The 20,011-nt window shown below is 50.7% G+C and overlaps 1 protein-coding gene across 1 annotated transcript in view; it reads left to right on the forward strand.

Annotated features, from left to right (window-relative positions):
* LOC134048154 (hydrocephalus-inducing protein homolog) overlaps positions 1-20,011 on the forward strand; it is a 70,201-nt gene that overhangs the window by 39,033 nt on the left and 11,157 nt on the right. Inside the window, exons 22-48 of the mRNA XM_062499754.1 lie at positions 881-1,058; positions 1,586-1,761; positions 2,473-2,606; positions 2,697-2,756; positions 3,601-3,737; positions 4,374-4,495; positions 4,583-4,774; positions 5,175-5,327; positions 6,374-6,613; positions 6,865-7,057; positions 7,534-7,701; positions 7,930-8,172; positions 9,256-9,401; positions 10,476-10,574; positions 10,878-11,061; positions 11,523-11,661; positions 11,925-12,006; positions 14,122-14,367; positions 14,865-15,023; positions 15,460-15,647; positions 15,822-16,004; positions 16,244-16,363; positions 17,636-17,795; positions 17,901-18,073; positions 18,229-18,427; positions 19,085-19,184; positions 19,751-19,850. Coding sequence (XP_062355738.1) covers positions 881-1,058; positions 1,586-1,761; positions 2,473-2,606; positions 2,697-2,756; positions 3,601-3,737; positions 4,374-4,495; positions 4,583-4,774; positions 5,175-5,327; positions 6,374-6,613; positions 6,865-7,057; positions 7,534-7,701; positions 7,930-8,172; positions 9,256-9,401; positions 10,476-10,574; positions 10,878-11,061; positions 11,523-11,661; positions 11,925-12,006; positions 14,122-14,367; positions 14,865-15,023; positions 15,460-15,647; positions 15,822-16,004; positions 16,244-16,363; positions 17,636-17,795; positions 17,901-18,073; positions 18,229-18,427; positions 19,085-19,184; positions 19,751-19,850 — 4,274 coding nt within the window. The remainder of the gene's footprint in view (positions 1-880; positions 1,059-1,585; positions 1,762-2,472; positions 2,607-2,696; positions 2,757-3,600; positions 3,738-4,373; positions 4,496-4,582; positions 4,775-5,174; positions 5,328-6,373; positions 6,614-6,864; positions 7,058-7,533; positions 7,702-7,929; positions 8,173-9,255; positions 9,402-10,475; positions 10,575-10,877; positions 11,062-11,522; positions 11,662-11,924; positions 12,007-14,121; positions 14,368-14,864; positions 15,024-15,459; positions 15,648-15,821; positions 16,005-16,243; positions 16,364-17,635; positions 17,796-17,900; positions 18,074-18,228; positions 18,428-19,084; positions 19,185-19,750; positions 19,851-20,011) is intronic.

The raw sequence follows: 20,011 nt of genomic DNA on the forward strand, positions 1-20,011 counted from the left end.
TGCTGAGTGCAGGGATTTCTCTTCCACAGCAGCAGCAAAAGAGCCTTTTTTTTTTGGTTTGTTATTTTTGGTTTGTTTTTTTTTTTTTTTTGTTGAGGTGGGCTCTTGCTGGCAGAGGGCAAACCCCATTGGCAGCAGAGCTGTGTTTATATCAGGCTGTGCTGAGGCTGCAGCCTTATGAGCCCTTGGGAAAACACACTGCACCCTGCGGCTGGAGGCTCGACCTTATGGGCACAAGGGATGTAGAAGGTGTGAGAAGCGAAGCCCATGCCTCAGTTAAAATTTAAAGAAAATTAAGTAAGAGACAACAGGGGACAAAGTCAATAAATCAAGTCACAGCACTGGGTGCTTGACTTGGGTGCTTAGCTGCAGCCAGAGGCACACCACACCACACATCAAGACCCCTTATATACCCTGGGTATTGCAACAGCCTCATACATATTTACAAATGGTTATATGTATTGAAATATTTTAACATAGTTCCTCCTCCGTCCCACCTTTTTGGAGCACGTGCAGTTGTCCTAGTCCTGGTCATTTGTCACTCTTCAGCACATTCAACAGGTTTCCATTCCTCCACTGGTTAAATGTTAATGTTGCATCAACTCTTCACCAACATTGGTATTGCAATGCAAGATAACATTCACATTGAAAGAACTCTAAACTTTAGCAAAACATCTTTTACAAAAGAAAACATTATGAAACACGTAATATTCACTTTAACAATCGCCAAAGCCAAGACTGTAATACGTCTATCATGAAGGTGATGTGGTCTGATGGTTTCTTCTAGATGAGGACCTGTCCTCTCAGCCTGTCTGTCCCCTGAGCCATCCCCCCATCAAACACTCTGATGCATTCCCTCCCTCCTCTCCCATCCCTGCAGGGCTCCGTTGCACCTGGTGAGAAGCAAGTGCTGAAATTCTCTTACATGCCAGGAGTACCAGGAGCCTTCAGCAGGACTTTCCAGCTTAAAGTGGGTGACCTGGACCCAGAGAATATCTGCCTGAAAGGAGAAGCATTCTTTCCTGTGATCAGTGTGAACCTGCCCTGGAACATCGAAGGTGGGCACTGCTTGTCTGCCCCTAGGAAGGGTCCCTCTGGTTTTGTTCCCTACCATATGCACATAGGGTATCTCATGCTCAGCTCCACCAAGCCTGAGGGTTACAGGACTCCCGGACCAACTCAAGCCCTCTGACTGCTTCATGAGTCTTGAGCAGAGGATCCCACGTGGGCTTTGTCCCAGAAGCCATCCTGCAGAGCTTGCCTGCACATCTGGCAGGGTCCTGAAGGATGATGGCTAGACTGAAAGGCTTGGGAAAACTGTAAGAGAGGATGGCAGGGCTTCTGACAGGGTTGGATTTGCGTGACATTGCAGGCAATGAGATGCTCCTCTGTGGGGATGGACAAACTTGATGGGTGGGAGCAAATAAAATGAGGATTCAGAGAGGAACAGCAGCATCCACCTTCCATAGATGGCTGGAGGGATTTCTTTCTGGAAGAAACCAGTGTTGAGAGGTGGGGACTTCCCAGCTTAAATGGGATTGGCACATTGCTCACACTTCACTTTGTGGACGTTTTCTTCCTTCAGGAAATGAAAAATATGAGAAGCTCATAAAACCCCTGCAACAATTCAGTCAGAGGAATCAATCAGTTGTTCAGAAGACTCAGAGTCCGAAGACTAAGGCCTTGAAGTTTCAGACTCCAAAGACTCAGACCCTGAAGACTCAGAACCTGAAGCCCCACGCACCTGGCTTTGGCACTGTAGTAAGAGCAGCTGCAGCCCCGTTTGGCACATGCCACCCTCTCCATGGCACCCGAGCCCCTTACAGCCCACCGGTGCCCTGATGGCACCTGGGACCTCCCTGCCCACTTACAAGCATGTGTCACCACAGCATTGCCCCTAGGGCTTCCACTCTGCTCATGCTCTCTTCTGGGGTTGCACCAGATTCCTGGCTACCCCAGGGAGAGATCCTGAAGGCCATGCTCAAGGGATGGAATTGATGGTGCTTTAAAGGAGATGCAGGTCATTGCTGGGGAGTCTGTTGGTCCCAACCCAAGCCCTGCTAGATTTACAGACCTGAACAGCAGCTGCTTGACTGTGCCCTGGGACTGTGCTGGTAGTGCTCACCTCCAAGATGAGCTTGGTCCCAGTTCCCTTTCAAGACAGGTTTTGTCCAAGCTGCCTTGGTACTGGCTGGGGGCAGGCAAGTCTCTGGAGCTCTGGAAGGTTCCTGGCTTGTCTGCCTGGCCAGATGAGGCAAACTTTGCTAACAGGGGCTGGGCAGGTGAAGATGCTGGAGTTAACTGCTGTGGAGATGAGGTCCTGGCTAAGAGAGCAGGAGGTGTCACTGACACTGAGCAGCCAGACAGGAGGACCCCACACCCCCTGTCCATAAGAGCAGGGTGGGATCCTTTCTCAGATGCCAACGTTGGGAAAGACCTTTGCTAACCAGGCACTGTCTTCCCTTTCCTCAGCCAAACACTGAGCTGCAGATAGAGACGGTGATGATGCTGATAGAGGAGGCTGCCCTGGAGCTGCAGGAAAAGCTCCCATCCCATCCCCCATACAGCAGGTTCCCTGACAAAAAGATGCGCCAGAGTCTTGTCAAGTGAGTAGGGACTCCCATCCCCATCACCAGGTGCCTCGTGGGGAACACCCAGCAATGTCCCCTTGTCCTGAGAGCTCCTTGTGTCTGCAGAGCTGGGAATAGCCTGGACTTCAGACAGGATGTGGTCCTGGTGGCTGTGACACTCTCCATGTGAGCAGTGGAGTGTCCTCTTTTCCCCAGCACCGTGCTGAGCTTTGGACTGCTCAGCTCCCCACAGGTGTGGGGTTCTGTCCCTTGAGCTGAGGGGACCCAGTGCAGACCTTCAAGGCCTTCCAGACAGCACAAATTCTGTCCCTGCTGACTAGCTCTGAAAGAGACAACTCCCAGCTGATGTCTTGGTTCCAAGTAGCAGAGCACACTAAACAAAAACAAAAACAACAACAATAACAAAACAAAACAAAAAAGAAAGAGAAGGGAAGGGAACTGCACATGTCAGCAAACCCTTTAAAACCCAAAATCAGATGGCTTGAATCCTGGTGGGCAGGCAGGGCTTATCTAGGTAACTTGGTCTGTCCCTTTACACCACCATGATGCAGCACAAGTACAGGATGCTTCAATTCAGGAAGAAGATTCTCTGCAGAGCAGATCATGTAATCTGGTTGCAGAACAATGAAGATCTCCTGTGCAGGCCAAACTTATTGCTAGGCCCCAAAGCAATTTCAGGCTCAGGCTATACACAGGCTAAGCAGTTTCACTGAGATCAGTGAAGGCCCAGTGTACTCACCTATACTGGCTTTTCATGGCAGAGGAGCTGTGGCAGGTGTCCATTTAAAACTAATTTCATTTTCACGTACCATTAGTAGCTGATAAAACCTAGGACCTGTACTCCTGACTTCCCAAAGTCATTGTCAGGTGATCAGGCCATGGATTTCATGGGCTTGAGCTGAGTTTTTACAGCAGAGAATAAAGAACTAGCCACTTTATTTGTATCCCCCATCCACTTGGACATGCAGCCAGGCTGTGGTTTAAGGACTGTCCTTATTCCTCCTTGCAGAGTTGAGCTGCCTGAATATGTGCTGGACATGGGCACTGTACGTAAGGGTTACACTGAGAGACGCACTCTGGTGATCACCAACCCTGGGCAGATCCCAGTGTCCTTCCAGGTCGATGTATCTGCCCTGCAGGACACAGGTAAGCAGTGCTGGAGACACTTCCTGTGGGCTTGAAGGAGGTGTCTCAGACAGATTAGCTTAAGCCACTGAACTTGGTGAGGTTTTTGAGCTTTTTCTTCTCAGTGCCCCTGCTGGGAGCTTTAGAGGCAGAATTCTCCTGGCCAGCCATGCCCAGGGGACCTGGGCTGTCTGTGACTGCCCTAATGCTTCAGTGCAGAGGCCAGAAGGGCTCATCACCCTGATCACCTCTCAGCATCTTCTGCCCTTGGCTCTCACAAGCATCAAGTCTCTCTGGGCACTCAGTGGGCTTGTTTTGCAAACCAGCAGACTCTGCTGTGTTTTGGAAGTGCTTTGGTTGGAGTCCACACTGTCACAGCACTTGTATTCAGCCTTTATTGAGGAAACAGCCTGTGACATCCTCTGGTGGATCAAAAGAGTCTTCCAAAAGAGGCCTTGAGGCAGGGCTGTGTTTCCATCACACAAGGGCTCACTGTGTCTGAGGGGTGTTCAGGTGCACTCTTTTTTGTCCAGGTCACACCATGGCATGGGGTTTTTCCCAGACTTCTCAGCCAGGGCACCTGTAAGACCTTAACGTGCTTAAGACACATTTTGTGGTTCTTGAGTATCTCAGCTGCTTTGTTTTCATCTGTTCAAGGTTTCAGAGTGAATCTGGACCAGATGCAGGGTCTGCCTCACAGACACACCATAATGTTTGAGGTGTGCTTTGAAAGCACCCGCCGGCCATGGGGTGATGTGGATGTGCTGCTGCCCATAGAGGTACCAGAGCTCTTGGGGCATGCAGCAGGCTGGGTGCAGCAGCAGATGTCACCTGCACCCTCCGCTGACTTCTCTGTCCTTCTCCAGGTGGCAAAAGGCCCCACGTATAACATCCACCTCCATGCCACTGTGTTGGGACTGTCGCTCAACCTCTCCAAGAACATGCTGCAGTTCTCTGATACCCTCGTTGGGCAGTGCCAGATTGAGACAGTCCAGCTCTACAACTGGTTCCAAATACCCTGCAAGTGGTTCATTACTGCCATCAAGCCTGTCAGGAAGGTAAAGCACAGGCGACGTCGAACATGTAACTTCTTGGTTGGGTTTTCTTTGTGTCTCTTGCCCTTTCTGCTCCTGTGGCTGCCTGAGCACTTGGATCTACAGTGTGTCTGAGGAAGCTTCTGAGGGTCTAAATCAAGACTGTTTTGCCTGGACCTGTTCCATTATCTGATGCTTTGCTTCTCTGCCATCTTCACCCCTTCCTCCTCCTCTCAGGACAGTAGTTCCCTATCTGCCTGCCCAGTTCACAGGTTTTTGCTGCAGCTCCAGGCTATGGGGGCCACACTTGGTTTGGCTGTGGGTACTCTGAGCACAGTATCATCAGTGTCTCAGAGCACTACAAGAACTGAGGCTCTGTCCTCACACACTGAGGAGACCTCACACAATTGGTTTCTGTGCCCAGGACAATCAACGCAAACGCATTATACCAGCCATGCGTCAGAAGCAGCAGGTGCTGGAGGATGAGCCCTGTCCCTTTGAAGTGACGCCCTCCAAAGGAACCCTCAATCCAGGAAGGTGGCAGAACTTACAAATCCAGTTTGCACCCAAGCAGGAGGTGAGATTGGCAGGTGTCAGCCCAGGAGGCCTGTCAGGGCTATCTGGAAATGAGGGCCTGGTGCAGAGGTATGAGCTGTGCCTTCACAGGGAGCTTTCTGCAAGCCCCGTTCTCAGCATGGCTCAGTTCACCCCAAGAGTACTCCTGCGAGATGTGCTTCGAAATGCCCACAGGGAGCTTGCACAGAGAGAGAGCATCAGGGCTCTGTGGCTGCCTCCTGGCACAAGGAGGGGGATGTGCCCAACTCCCCTTGTGCCTCCCTCTTGCCTGGCTGTATTTGCAGCTGCACGCTTGCAGAGGACAGTCCTGGAATGGCCAGTCTAGGCTCGTCCTGCTGCAGAACTGACAGACAAAACAGTCACCAGACACCTTCCTGGGCATGGCAGGACAATCACCTGTACTGGTGTGCTGCCAGCAGTAGCCAGGGCTCTGGCCTGCCTGCTCATTCCTATGCAGCTGGGGATTCAACTTAAAGGATGGAGTATTCCCAAGAGCAGTTTGCCTGTGGCTGCTGGCTCTTGGAAACTGACAGTGTGTACCAGTATGGACACAAGTGCTTCTGTGCCCGCTAACAGTCGCAGGGGTCTTTATTTGCTCGAGAGATGTAACCATCTTGTGTCTGGCTATGACCAGAGCCAGACACTAAGCAGAGAAGATGACCCTTATTTCTAGCCAGTGAGAGCTCATTTGCTTCTCTCCTGGAGCTGGTGTTTGCCTGACTTGGCAGTGCCAGGACTGTGTCTGGACACTGTAACCCCGAGGGCCCTTCTCATGAGCACTGCACTCCTGCATGACTAGGTGGAAACGCCTGACAGTCCATTGTACTTCCATCTGATACCCAAACACGCAGTTAGAATGCACACCAGGATTCATCCCAGTTACTCAGACCCAGGACACAGAGGCTGTAGTATCTAGCATAAGTAAATACCTGGTTTCCATTCACCTTGGAGGGACTGGTAACACCCTGACCTTGGGGCAAGCGTTGTATTTGGGGTCCTGTCACCCGGGACTCTGTGGATGAGTTTTCTGCACTTTTCTCTTTTCAGAGGTCTTACAAGAATGAGCTGAAGCTTAACATTTGTGGAAGCAGCAATCACTTAAAGCTGCACCTCTCAGGACAAGGTCTAGAGCCACGGTTGGAGTTTAGCCCCCCAGCACTCAAGATGGGATGGGTGCTGGTGGACAGTGATGGGGTGGATGCCACAGTGGTGGTGAAGAACCCATGCAACTTCCCTGTTGAGTTTTACTCACTGGATTTTGATGAGCAGTACCTTGAGGAAGAGAAGGTGAGAAGGCAGGTGTGGTCCCCATGTACATGCTGCCCAAGCTTCACAGCACTCCAGCATTCCCAGGCTTTTGCCAGGGAGATGGAGGCAATCCCCAGAGTAAAGCCAAGTCTGCTGATGTGCTGTGGGAGGACTTAACTAGTTTGTGTTGAGGGAGGATGGGAGGAGACAGAAAATGGGTTTGTTGAGTGTGTGTGAAGAGAGGCGAGAAAAGGAACGTTGTGTATGGTTTCTCTTCCCTACCTGCACAGATCCTGTGGATGGCAGCAGGGTCTGAGTACCAAAAGAACTTTCTAATGCCTCCACGCACCGTGGGTGGGATGCTGCCCCCAGAGGTGCTGGAGGACTGTGAAGCACAGAAGAGGCCGAAGGCTCAACAGGCAGAGCTCAAGGCCATGGCAGAGGCCAAGGACATGGCTGAGGCCATAGACAAGGCAGCACCAGGTCAGAAAAACAGTGAGGGTTTGGCCATGTCTGTCTTGATTGTGGCCACAGCAGGGAGTCCAGCCCATACACCCTGAACTGTCTGTCACCTTGTTCTCCAGGGAAAGCCCATGCTTTTAGCAGCTGCCTGTTCCCCAGCTTGGTGGAGGAACTCTTGGGTGAAGGGCTGGGGCATCCTCTCTCTACCCTGAATGTCACCAAAGGAAGCTCCTCTCTGCTGCTATAGACTGGGGATAAAATCAGGATATTCCCTTGTGTCCCTTAGCCACAAAGACTAGGATTGGATGAGTTCTTCAGCCAGTAGGACCAGGTCTAATATCCCTGGCTCTTTTATATTTGCACCTTCCGAGCAACAAAAGAACAAGCTCATGTTGCTTTCACCAAGTCTCCTTTCGTGGGATCTGAGGAGATGGGGAGGATGATGAGGATCAAAGGAGGGCGGGAGGCTGACTTTTCCCCCTGGTTTTGCACTGCAGCATATCATGGGGCTGTCACACCCTCTCCTGAGCCCATGGTGGAAGTGACTGGGAGCCCTATCTCTCAGGCTGTCATGCGCCACCTGGGCATCGACCCATCTTCAGAGAGTTGTGAAGCACAGCAGGACAGAGGGATTGTTGTTATTGTCCATGGGCCACCCCGGGCAGGTATGTGAGCTGCAGCCCTGGGCTGCAGGGAGAGGGGCAGGCAGGAGGAACACATCCTGGTGGACCATGGTGCTTAAGGCAAAGTCCTCAGCTGAACAGGAGGTGGAGATGATCCTCTTGGCTCTAGAATTCAGAGCTTGTACCCACACTCCAGCTGCCTCCCTCATGGCCTCCCCAGAGGGACACTTGCTTTCCCACTGTCCTTTTTACTTCGACATCTTGTTTGAGGTTCTTCCAAGGCCTGTCCCTGTAATGCCTCGTATGCAAGTGTCACCAAGCAGTCCTCCTCTCTCTCAGGAAAGACAGAGATAGTGGTGGCCCTGTGTCACTATTATGACACTGCTCACTTGTCCATTGACACCATGGTGAAAGAGGCCATCGCCAATGATCAGAGCCAAGCAGGGCGCCGCGCCCGGGAGCTTTGCACCAAGGCTGCCATGGAGCTGAAAGGCGAAGACCAAGATGATGCTGGTAAGGAGAAATGCTGGACCCAGAGCCAGTGCTTGAAAAACCCTCCATGACTGTCTGGGAATGTGAGTGAAATGCATCTGTAGCTTGTCTTTAAAAAAAAAAAAAAAAAAAAAAAGAAAGAAACCAATTACAAGGGCTCAGTCAGGGGTTCTTTCATAGCCTGCTTTGCTGCCGTTCTTGGCACATGTTCATTTTTCTGCGGGTGGTGAAGCACGTCTGTTTCTTTCCCAAATATTTTATATTCCCTCAAAGCTGAATCAAGCTTGCTCCTCATGGGCAGCAGGCAGAACTGCTGCCCACTTTAACAAGGAAAAAGCCTTCTGAGGTGGCTCATTAAGCACAAGAGGACTGACTATGGGTTTAACCTTGCAAAGGAGAGGAAGGGAAGGACAACCTCCCAGAGGAATTTCCAATGAGACATGCTACAGATGAGCTCTTTTTTCCAGAGATTTACCTATACCCACTGTCAGGGCACACAGCTCATGCATGCTGGGCTCTTCTCCATGTGAGACTGAAGACTTTAATGAAATTTACTGGGAAGTGTGTACCCTGAGCTCTGCAGGGTGAGGCAGACGTGGCTTGGTGCAGGGGGAAGTTTTGCATTGCTCAGTTTTGAACCTGGCTGGGTTGGAAGCTGGTGGAAGGAAGAAAAGTCTGGGTTCCAGCTGGGTTTTTCCCACAAGGAGGATTTAATTTCAGTGGAGACAGATGATACAAGTAGGGTAGGGCTGCAGGTCTCCACATGAGAATGCAGGATGGGTGCCGTGTATGGAAAAACAGTCATGGAGGACCAGTCTTTGGCTTTCATCTGCAGGGCAACTGCTATGCAAGCAGTGTCACTTGCACGCACAGTTGTTAGGAGGGACATAGTGCTGGCTTTAAAATCAAATATGGGATGGCATATTTTATCATGCTGTTAGGAGAAGGAGGGAAGGAGCTGCTTCTGGGAAACAGTGCTGCCAGTGCCCAACAGACTGGGGAAAAAGTGCCACATTCCTTCAAGGGCCCAAGGTTATGCCCATTGTGGGGAAAGGTACCTAATTGTTTTTCAAAGTCCTCCTCAACCATCTGTCCCTTGTGCAGGTAAAAAGCCTCTGCTTACTGCTCAGAGCAAGAACAAACAAGCCTCTGGAGAAAAAAACAACATGAAGAAGAAGAATCCCAAAGGCAAGAACCCTGCAGCACAAAAGAAGGAGCCAGCCAGCAAACCCAACAAAAAGGACACCAAGGTAAACATGACCTGCCCTGGGACCTTTGCATTGTCTTTGAGATGGGCGGGGGCTCTTATGTGGGTCCATAGTGCCAAGCCCAGCTGGCAGGCTGGGGATGACTTGGGCTGAGAATGTGCTCTGGCAGACAACTCTGACACGGCTACTGGAGTCCGGGCTAGCTCAAGAGAAACACTGGCACCACAAAAGGTGCGGGGAACTGCCTCAGTGTGGGTTTACTGCAGGCAGAACCTTATGTGCCACTTGCTCAAACGGTATAATAGCATCAGAGGTCAGGCAAAGGAGAAAAGGGAAGGCTCTCAGCTGCTGAGGTTCCAACAAAAGGCTTATTAGGCCTGAAGGGAGCAGGAGCAATAGAGCCCCAAGCACTGCTGTGCCCGGGATTTGTACCCACTGGGGGGGTGGGTACAAACGATCAACCAATAAGGAATTCTTAGGGGACGAGTGAATGGCAGGGTCTAACAAAGTACAAACCAATGAGGGAAGCCGGGGGGGAGGGAGAAAGGGTGACATGGGCCAATGGGGCCAATGGGGCCAATGGGGCATCGAGTATTAGGGGATTTCCAGGGGGGCAGAGCAACAAGGGATTGGCCCAGGGTATTCTCAGAATGACAGGGAAGGTTTGGGAACAAGGGGTGGGGAATGTCAAACAAGGTAGTTTCAGGGGCGGGTAGAACTTAGGGATAAACCAACTTGGGGAAAACACAGAAAACGACACGGAAAAGTAAGAACAAGCCATTATGACAACTTTAACAATGAACTGAATGAAACAAATACGCACCGCAACAAACTCCACTGGTTCTCAATGGTTTACTGGCAAGTATGGCTGCAGGCAGTAAGCAAAGTGCTGGGAGGCTGCACTGGGGGCTTGCAGACTCAGGTCCCTGCTGGCCAAGAGATGGGCCCTTCACCTGGAGCTCCAGCCTGCACTGCAGGGTTGTTCTACTCTCCACTAGTGTGAACCCCCAGCTCCAAGCCCAGCAGTGGGAATTGTTCAGGGCTTTCCACCGTGGTTTATTTTCCTAACAATGCTCCACATTACAGTTCACAGTTTCCACTGCTCCTGCACCACAGCAGCTGAACATCATCAGCAGTCATGGGGAAGAGCTGAACTGCTTGAGCTGTGTGCTGCCCGAGGACCTGCTGGTGGACATCCTCTGTGAGAGGCTGAAGGTGTGTGGGGTGGGGTAAAAGGAGACGATCCTGCTCTGGAGAGACAGGCAGAGGGGTATGACTTGGAGAGGAGGAGGAGGAGGAGGAGGTCCATACGTGCTGCTGGAGGATCCTGGACTGTGTGCAGGGAACCTTGGGGGAAGCCGCAGATGCCCCTAGTTGGCAGAGCCTAAGGACAGATCCAAGCTGTTCTTAGCTAATGCCCTTGGAACAAGGATAGCTGGTACCCTGTGACATCTCTTAACTGTCCAGCTGTGAGCCCCCTGTGTGCAATGGCTGACTTGTTCTTCCCCTTATTTGCAGCATGAAGACTGCTCCAAGGGAGTGGTCTTTGATGGCTTGGAGAGCCTCTTCACAAGCAGCCTGGAATCTTCTCTGCTCTGTGTATTCAAAGCTGTCAACAATCGTCATCATATCTACATGGTGAACCTGCATCAGGATTATGCTTCCTGGAAAGCCAAGGAGGAAGCTGAAAGAGAGAAGGAAGGTGAGATATATCTGTCCCTCTCAAAGCTTCTCTCTCAAGCCCTCAACCTTATCTCTGTGCATCTGGGTTTGCAGCCAGAGCTTGTAAGAAATGTTTTTATTCATCTTTCTGCCTTCTACCTCAGTGTAACCAGCACTCATCTCAGAGTTGCAGGAGATCTGAGGTTTTAAGACTCACCCTAATCTCTAACATTAAAGCTTGGGCACAAGTGCAAGCTGCTGTAGATCAGTGACAAAAGACTGTCCTCAGCCTTGGTGCGCTTAAGCCAGGCAAAGCACAGGAACTCACTGCCCGGCCATAGTTTGGGTGATTGTTTGAATTTTGGAGCAGGGTTATGAGCTCCCCAGCATCTCCTGGTATGATAGGCTGGGTTGGGAAAAGCTGTGAATCCTTGTGGCTGACCCAGAGCACTCAGCTCTGCTTCTGGTCACTCATGGTTACTCTTCTGGTTTGTGCTAAAGAATGGCAGAGGAAAAAACCTATTCAGAGGAGCACAGAATATGTCTTGCAAATGGATGAGGATGAGGATGATGCCCTTCCTGAGAAGAAAGCTCTAGTGGACAAAATAATACCAGAAAGGAAGTGTATACAGAGAGAGAGGTGAGTAAGCCTTCCATGGGTTACTGCTCAGGGTAGTGTCCCTGCAGGGTTTCCCTGCTCCAAAGACTCTGAGCTCAGAGGTGTTTGATAGCAAAGGCCAGCAGCAACACAGGATGGCCACTCTTAGCTCCCTGGCTCCCAAGAGAGGAAGGATCTTCTTCTGCTGAGATAGAACATCTTCTCTATTTTAGTGGTGAGCTCTCCCAGTTTAGATGCTGCCTGCAGGGAGCTGGGCTCTGGGTTTGCCTTGGCACTACCTGTAGAAGTGTCTTTAAGTCTATGATGTTGATTTACACCTTCTTCATCATCCCTCTTCTTCACCCATACAGTGGGATTGTGGTATGGGTAGGTGTGGGGCCCAGACAAACCCTTGGTGCTGGTCTTGCCACAGATGAGGTCCTTGCAATGCTGATCTGCCAGGGTTCTCCTTATGGTGGGACACCATCCATAAAAGCTCATGTCCTTTAGACTCCCCTGCAGCTGCAGCAGTAGGCAAACCCAGGAGAAGCTCTGCTCCAGCAAGGTAGCCCAGGTCAGGTCACGTCACACAGGAAAAGTGTGGAGCTGGGAGGGGAGGCTGCTTAAAGCAAGCCTGTGTATCAGGTCTTCTTTCAGCTCAGGCTGAAGTTGGTTTCATGGGGAAGAGACGGACGAGGCCGCTTCAAATAGTTTCCATGGCAGATAGCACCAGTTTGCTGGGTTCTAGCAGGAAATCTGTCTGACAAGAGCATGTCTTGCAGGAGAGGAATTCCTGCAGCCTTTGCTTTCTGACTGATAGGATTATTCTCATTAAGGAGCAGGCTATGCCCAGAGAGAAGTGGGGTGAATGAATTGAGTTAGAATTGTAGGAGGGACAAGCAGATGTTAGCAATTTGTGAAGTGGTTTAAACTGGGAAATCAAGGGACGAAGGGCGCTTTCAGTCATCAGTGCAGAGAGCTGGTGGATCAGCCTTTGGCAGTGGGCTGGGGGTGTCTGGGTGTGCCTTAAGAGGGAGGTTGCACAGTCGAGACCTTACGATGGCAAGGCTTAGGTTTGGCTGGTGCTGGAGGGCCTCTTCCACCATTCCCCTCACTTGGGATGTTCCCAATCTGTGTGGGTGGAGGAAGATTGTGCTTCTGCCTGGCCTCAGGGTCAAGCAGTAAAGTGCAGGGCCAGCCAGGACTAGTGAGCCTAGGTTTGTGGTGGTGACTCTCAGAGATGAGCGCAGGTTTGTGGTGGTGACTCTCAGAGATGTTTTCTATTTTGTTTGCTGAAGGGAGCTGAAGCGGCTGGCTCAAATGCTTGAGGAGGAAGCAAAAGCCTTAGAGGAGGAAGAGAAGCGGAAGGAGGAAGAGAAGTGGAAGAAGGAAAAGAAGGATTTCTCCTTGGGGAAGCAGCCTGCAAAAACAGGGAAGAAATTAAGGAAATCCCCAGAGAAGAAGAAAAGCAAACCCCCAGATAGGAAGGAAAGCAAACTGCTAGAGAAGGATAGCAATCCCCCAGAGAGTAAGGAAAGCAATCCCCCAGAGAGTAAGGAAAGCAAACCCCGAGAGAAGAAGGAGACCAAAATACCAGAGAAGAAGGAAAGTAAACCCCCAGAGAGGAAGGAAGGTAAACCCCCAGAGAGGAAGGAAAGCAGATCCCCAGAGATCAAGGAAAGCAAGCCCCCAGAGAGCAAGGAAAGCAAACCCCCAGAGAGGAAGGAAAGCAAACCCCCAGAGAGGAAGGAAAGCAAACCCCGAGAGAAGAAGGAGACCAAAATACCAGAGAGGAAGGAAGGTAAACCCCCAGAGAGGAAGGAAGGTAAACCCCCAGAGAGGAAGGAAGGTAAACCCCCAGAGAGCAAGGAAAGCAAACCCCGAGAGAGGAAGGAAAGAAAATCACCAGAGAGGAAGGAAACCAAAATACCAGTGAAGAAGGAAAGTAAACCCCCAGAGAGGAAGGAAAGCAAACCCCAAGAATGGAAGGAAAGCAATCCCCCCGTGAGGGAGGAAAGCAAACCCCCAGAGAAGAAGGAAACCAAAATACGATTGAAGAAGGAAAGCAAATCACCGGAGAGGAAGGAAAGCAAATCACCGGAGAGGAAGGAAAGCAAACACCGAGAGATGAAAGAAAGCAAAACCCCAGAGAGGAAGGAAAGCAAATCCCCAGAGAAAAAGGAAACCAAATTACCAGACAGGAAGAAAATCAAAATCCTAGAGAGGGAGGGAACCATAATCCCAGAACAGTGGAAATACAAAGCCCCAAAGATGTGGAAAAGCATAATCACAGAGAAGGGGGAACCCAAAGCCCTTGGAAAGGGGGAACCCAAAGCCCCAGAGGAGGGGGAAACCAAAATCCTAGAGTACTCAGCTGAGATGGAGAAGAGGTTTCAGATCTATGAGTCATCGCAGCAGGACAACGCACAGGTTTTCTCCTCCTGTGACAAGGTTCAGGGTTCTGTACAGTTACCTGTGATCCAAAATGGAAACACATCCCAGCCTTCAGCTGAAAACAAGCTTCACAAGACCATAAAGCCTCAGGAGAAGGTGGAGAAGAAGCCTGAACAAAAAGGTGGAGGCCAAAGGAGTCTTCAGTCATCACAGCTGGAGACACAAAGTGAAGTTGCAGAAGGGGCAGTCAGAGATGAGCATGTCGGGGTGTGGTGCTTGGACATCCAGGTCACAGATCCAAAGGCCATGATTAGGGAGATCCTGAGGGATGGGAGGATGCCAACAAAAGATGAGGTAAAACCTTGCAAGGCTCAGATTTTGAGCATGCTGTGGTCTTGGGTCCTGGAGTATTGTGTCCCCCCAGGTGATAATGGCACAGAGCCTTGTCCAGGCCCCTGATGATGTTCCACAATGACTCCGTAGCATCTGTGTGGATGGGGAGGTTATCACCATCCATCCCACAGTGGGGAGAAAGTGGGAGTGCTCTGTGCACAAGTATCCCATCTGTTCAGAGTTTCCCAGCCTGGAAATCATTAGAAATGGTCCCAGGACAGGGCAGCTCATGGTCATTGTTTTCTTCAGCTGAGTCACTTGGGAGAGGTTTCTGTCCCAGTCCTGCTTGTAGCTCTTGCCTCTGCTCTGGAGCCTGCTCACCCCACTGGGCATAACAAAGCACTTGTATACTTCAGATAAATCAAAAACCCCATTGCTAAAAGATCAGTGCCTTTAAAGAAGGAGCTGTGAGGATGAAGGTAAGAGAAGTATAAGCAGGATTTTCTGTTCTGTTTTAGATGCTGAGACATCTGGGACTGCATCCCGAAGGGCCTCCCCTGCCCCCTGCTGCTGTCTTCTCCATAGTCAACTACCCAGAGGAGTGGTTGGGTTCTGCAGAGTGTGTGAAGCCCTTCACCATTGTTGCACCGGAAGGTGCTGCTATGGAAGACAATCAGGTGGGTGCTCCAGTGGTGCTGGCACTGAAGGTGCCAGGGCAGGGACCAGGCTAGATGGGGGCATGGGGGACAGGTTGGATGGAGAAGGATCACTGTGGAGAGGTAGTGAAGATGTGATGGGGCCCCATGTCTGCAGGTCTCCTTTCTGTCAGGGATGGGACAAAAGCGACAGCTCTGCGGGAGACAGAGCAGTTCTGTAAGACAAGAGGGAAAAAAAATCACCTAAAACTGTCAACTTCCTTTGAGAACAGGGTCCTGAAGTGAGAAGGGGTGTCCTAGGTAAAACAAACACCAGTAAGGAAGACCAAGACCCTGGGCAGGTGGACTTATTTGTTTATTTATTCTCTCTTCCATTGGTTGAGAAATACCTGCTTTGCTTTCCAGGATGGGGATGTCTTAGGGCTCACCTGTCCCTCCCTTTTCTCTCTCCCCTTAGGCCAAGGCCCCAGATGCCAAGGGCAGTTCTGCCGAGGGCCAACCAAAGACACATAAAGCAGCCAGCAGAGACAACTCTCCAAAGGAGAACCATATCTCCACACACAGAACAGAAAGTCCCCAGGATTCCTCTGCAACCAGATCCAACAGTGTGCTGAAAAGAGCCTCAACCCCCACAGAATTCCACAGGTGAGCCACATGGGAAGAGGTGATGCCTCTGCTTCTTGGTCCTCTTGCCAAACAAGGTCCGTCATCCCCAGCTCCACAGTGACCCTGTGCCAGTGCCTCCACGGGATGGCCAGTGCACCCTCCTTGTTTCATTTGCTCCTTAGCAATGTCTGAAGCCTCCTCTTTAATTGCCAGGCTGAAACGGTACCGATGGATAGTGCCTGGCCACGGTGAGGTGGAACTGAAGGTCCACTTCTCCACCAAAAGGCCAGGGAAGTTTGAGCACACACTGAGGTTTGAGCTCGTGGAGACAAAGCGCCAGTACGAGCTGCCCTGCAGTGGCACGGGCGTGTACCCCAGCATCAGCCAGAACCCGCGGTAAGGCTGGCCCTTGGCAGCCTCCCACACTGCTGCCCCCTGAACTCACAGCCAGGGCTGCCCCTTGGTGCTTCTGGCCTGGGCAGGTGGTGCTGCTTGAGGTCACCCAGCATCTCTTCCTGTGCTGGGAGCTGGGAAGGCAGATGGTGCCTCAGCCACCAGGAAGGGTTATGGCTTTCTGACTACATTTCCTACTTGGAGCATCTCGTAATTCCTTCTTCCCCACTTTCTCTGCCCAGGCTGGTGTTTCCACAGTGGAGGGAGACCATGGAGGCAGATGAAATCATCTTCAAGGAATATGTTGAGAGCACAAAGCAATTCCACTTTGGACCTCTGCTGTGTGGGAAATCAAGAGAGTGGTATGTGCTCCCTGCTGGGCCTTGTTCTTTCCTGGACATGCTTGGAGAGACATGCTGTCCTGCTGGCACAATCCAGGGCAGTCCCCAGCAGAGTCCTGGGAGACACATGGGATTGAAGGACCACAGATGTGTGAACTTGAGCAGATAAGAGGCAAATGGGCCTTGGAGGAGCTGCTCTGCCTACCCGGTGGGTGTCTTGGTGGCCGCCTTGGTGGCCAGAGCCGCATGCTGCTGCCAGACCAAAGGAGACTTGGGGGGCAACTTCTGTCCCCCTCCACATCTCAGCTTCACCCTGTAGGGAATGAACTGTATGGTGGTTTTAGAGGTGCTTTGAGCTCTGCAGGTAGCCTGATTGAGCAATTCTTCTGTAGATGGTTTTGTGAACCTTTCATTAATCTGTAATTAATAATAAGATTTATGGTTCACCTGCCAATGGGTGTCAGGGGTAATGTACAGCATCATGTACATTTTCCTGTGATGACATTGCATCCTCACTGCTAGGTAAAGTCTGCCTAAACACGCTGTCATTGAAGCTATTGTGTATTTCTACTTTTACTGTCACTTTTTTTTTTAAATACTATTTAACATTAAATTCTTGTCTCCATGGGAGATCTGGAGGGCTAGGTCTATTTTGCCAATGTAAGGAAATGAAATCAAAATAGTTTAAAAAACCAGACAATCTTTAGCCAGGTTGATGGATAATCTGGGATTTCTCTTTGCCTCTTTAACCCTTTCACTCCAAAGTCATTTCCACACCTGAGAGAAGGGTCCTTGTTATCTATTTGCATTCCTCTTGGGAATTGATGCTTTAAATTTCCTTCTCAGATGTTGAGCTAACGCATGAAATCCAAAGGATTTTTATGACTTTTATGAAAGAGATTAGCTAAACTTTTTTCCAAAAGAGAAGAGTTTAAAGAAAGAGTTTTCTTTCTTTGTACTCAGCAGGGAAGGCACCCCAAGAAGGGGAAAGAACCCATGTGCCTGGTGTACTGTTGCTTTTCTAGGCACCCTTGAATTTACATTGTATTAAAAACTCTTGAAGTGGCCTGAGCATCATCAGGCTTCTGGGGTGGAGGCACCAAGTCCAGGGGAAGGCATCAAAGTAAGGCAAGGATGAGCACACGTCCATGCCCCTGACTGGGATCCATTTCCCTCACTTGTTTGTTAGAACTGGGTCTTCCAGCACCGCTTCTTTGGGTGCACATGGAGCTCTCCTCGACGTGTGGCAAAGGCAACAGTCTCCTCTGCAGCCTTTTCCCCTTTTGTGGACAGGTACAAGGCCCGGAACTGTCCCGGCAACTCAGAGAATTTAACCATCCTCAACAACTCCCCTGTGGATGCAGAGGTCCAGTTCTCCTTTGAGAATGATGGGAAAGCAGTGACATTCCTTTTGGACCCTCCCAGCATGACACTCAAACCAAAGGAGAAGCAGGTAGGAGGAGGGCAGGTAGAGCTGGCACTGTACAAGTGCCCAGGAGCTGCTCCTCCTGCTCACACACAGTGCTCTTTCTATTTCTTTCTGTGGGGCCGGGTCTAGGAGCTGACCATTTGGGCATACCCCACTTCCCCTGGCTTCCTGGAAGACAAACTCATCTGCTGCATTGAGAAGAACCCAGACCCAGTGGTTTTCAGCCTGTGCTGCCATGGGGTGCACGTGATGCTGGAGGTCAGCCCCCTGGAGCTGTCTTTTGACAAGCTGCTTCTGCACAGGTCAGTCCTCCCACAAGCACTCCAGGACTTGTGACAAAGAGAAAATGTTTGACCTGGTTTCCAGGGCATGGATGGAGCTGCTGCAAGTTGCATTCAGTGGTGAGGCTGGTGTGACCGTCCAGCAGCTGATGCCAAGTGCCTTCCTGTCTCTGCAGGACTGACAGCAGGACCTTGGTCCTGAAAAACAACACCCTACTGCCCATGGCCTGGCAGCTCACTGGGCTGGATGACCTTGTTGAGGCCTTCTCCTTGTCACAAGATAACGGCATCATTGATCCCCACTCAGAGTTTGAAGTGACCCTGAATTTCAAGGCCGAGCAGATTGGCAGCATTAAGAAGACCCTGCGACTAGAGGTGAGAGGGACTGGGCCCTGCCCTGCAGCTGTGTGCTCTTAAGGGTGGACTCAGGAAGAGCTGCACCTGACAGATTCAAGGGTGCTGTGACCCCAACCTCTGCCTCTACACTGCGTTTGCCAGGACGTGCAGTGCATCCACATCCCCCCAGATAACCAGACACTGCATCCTGAGCCTGTACCACAACCACTTTGTCCCTGTGAGTGGTTGAAGGCTGTTGTTTGGTTGTACAGACTGCAGTGTTATCTCTACATTCCTCTTGGACTTTGTCTGAACCTCTTGCATAGTGCAACAAACACTCCCGCTGGGATTTTGTTCCCCGTGGTTTAGGGGCTGCGTTTCAGAGAGGGTGCTAGGTGATTGGAGAGGCATGTCAATGCCATCTGCTCTGAGACACCTCACAGTTCTTGTGGTTGTTCTTACATCCCTGTGCCTCTCAAGGATGCTTTGGCAGCAGCATTCCCTGCTGTAGGAGCACAGACTGATAGGGCTTTTTTCTGCAGCAGAATCCCACTGGGGCAGGTGAACAAAGCATGGGAGTCCACCAACATTTGTGAAGCCAAGGAGGCCACAGAGGAAGCTGCCAGCAGAGACAAGGACTTACAGGCTGTCTACTAAAAGAATCATCTGAACAATGTTTGTTTCTTGCTGCTTCAGGTTTCAGATACAGGAAACATCCTGGGGATTGTTCAGGCTGAAGACATTGAGATCTCTGCAGAGGTCTGTGATGTTTCTCTGAGTATCGACATGCCTGAAGGTCAGTGGATGCCTCCCAAAGAAAGCAGTCCAGGTGCACTGCACTGCCTTGGGAGGTGGGAGACCAAAGCACTTGGGATGGGATGGGATGGGATGGGATGGGATGGGATGGGATGGGATGGGATGGGATGGGATGGATACATAAAGCACATACCCTGCAAGCTGTGTGTAATAAAACCTCATCAGGGCACTGACAGCCTTAAGTCTCTCCCCTCTGACCTTTGAAGTGTACAGCTTCACGTGCAGATTGGATTTGGGGGCTTTGAAACCACAGAGATGTGAACAGGCAGTTGGCAACTGCCACAGGCTCAGCACAGCATATAAAGTAATTGGATTTGTGCTTGGAAGTGAGGAAATGGAAGCCAAGCTCCTAAGGCTTAGCTACTAAGCTTGCAGATATTTTGAGTAAGAAGAGAATGGGCAGACAAGTAGCTGGAAAACACTTTCAAGAACAGAAACTTGCTGAAAAGGGTTTTGTGCCAAGACCTCCATGTAGCTTGTGACCTGGTGTATTCTGCAGCAGCTCACAAATACCGTGTTTGACCTTGTTCTGCGGGTTTTCTGCAGGTCCAGATGGAAGCTTGGAATTTGGAACCATTCATGTCCTGGAAAATGTGAAGAAAGTCCTGAGTCTAAAGAACAAAGGGATGTACAACATTGAGTACCGGTGAGTCCAGCTACCTGGTAGTGAACATTTCCTGGGGTTGCCAGGCCTGCCTTCTGCCTCTGTCAATGGCTAGAACGTGTTTCAATGCTGGCTACCTCTTGATAAATGCAAAACCTGGGCTCTCTAATCTCAACTATTTTACCAAAGAACCCAGCCATAAA

This window comes from Cinclus cinclus, chromosome 11, assembly GCF_963662255.1.
Source record: "Cinclus cinclus chromosome 11, bCinCin1.1, whole genome shotgun sequence".
Taxonomy (NCBI): Eukaryota; Metazoa; Chordata; class Aves; order Passeriformes; family Cinclidae; genus Cinclus; species Cinclus cinclus.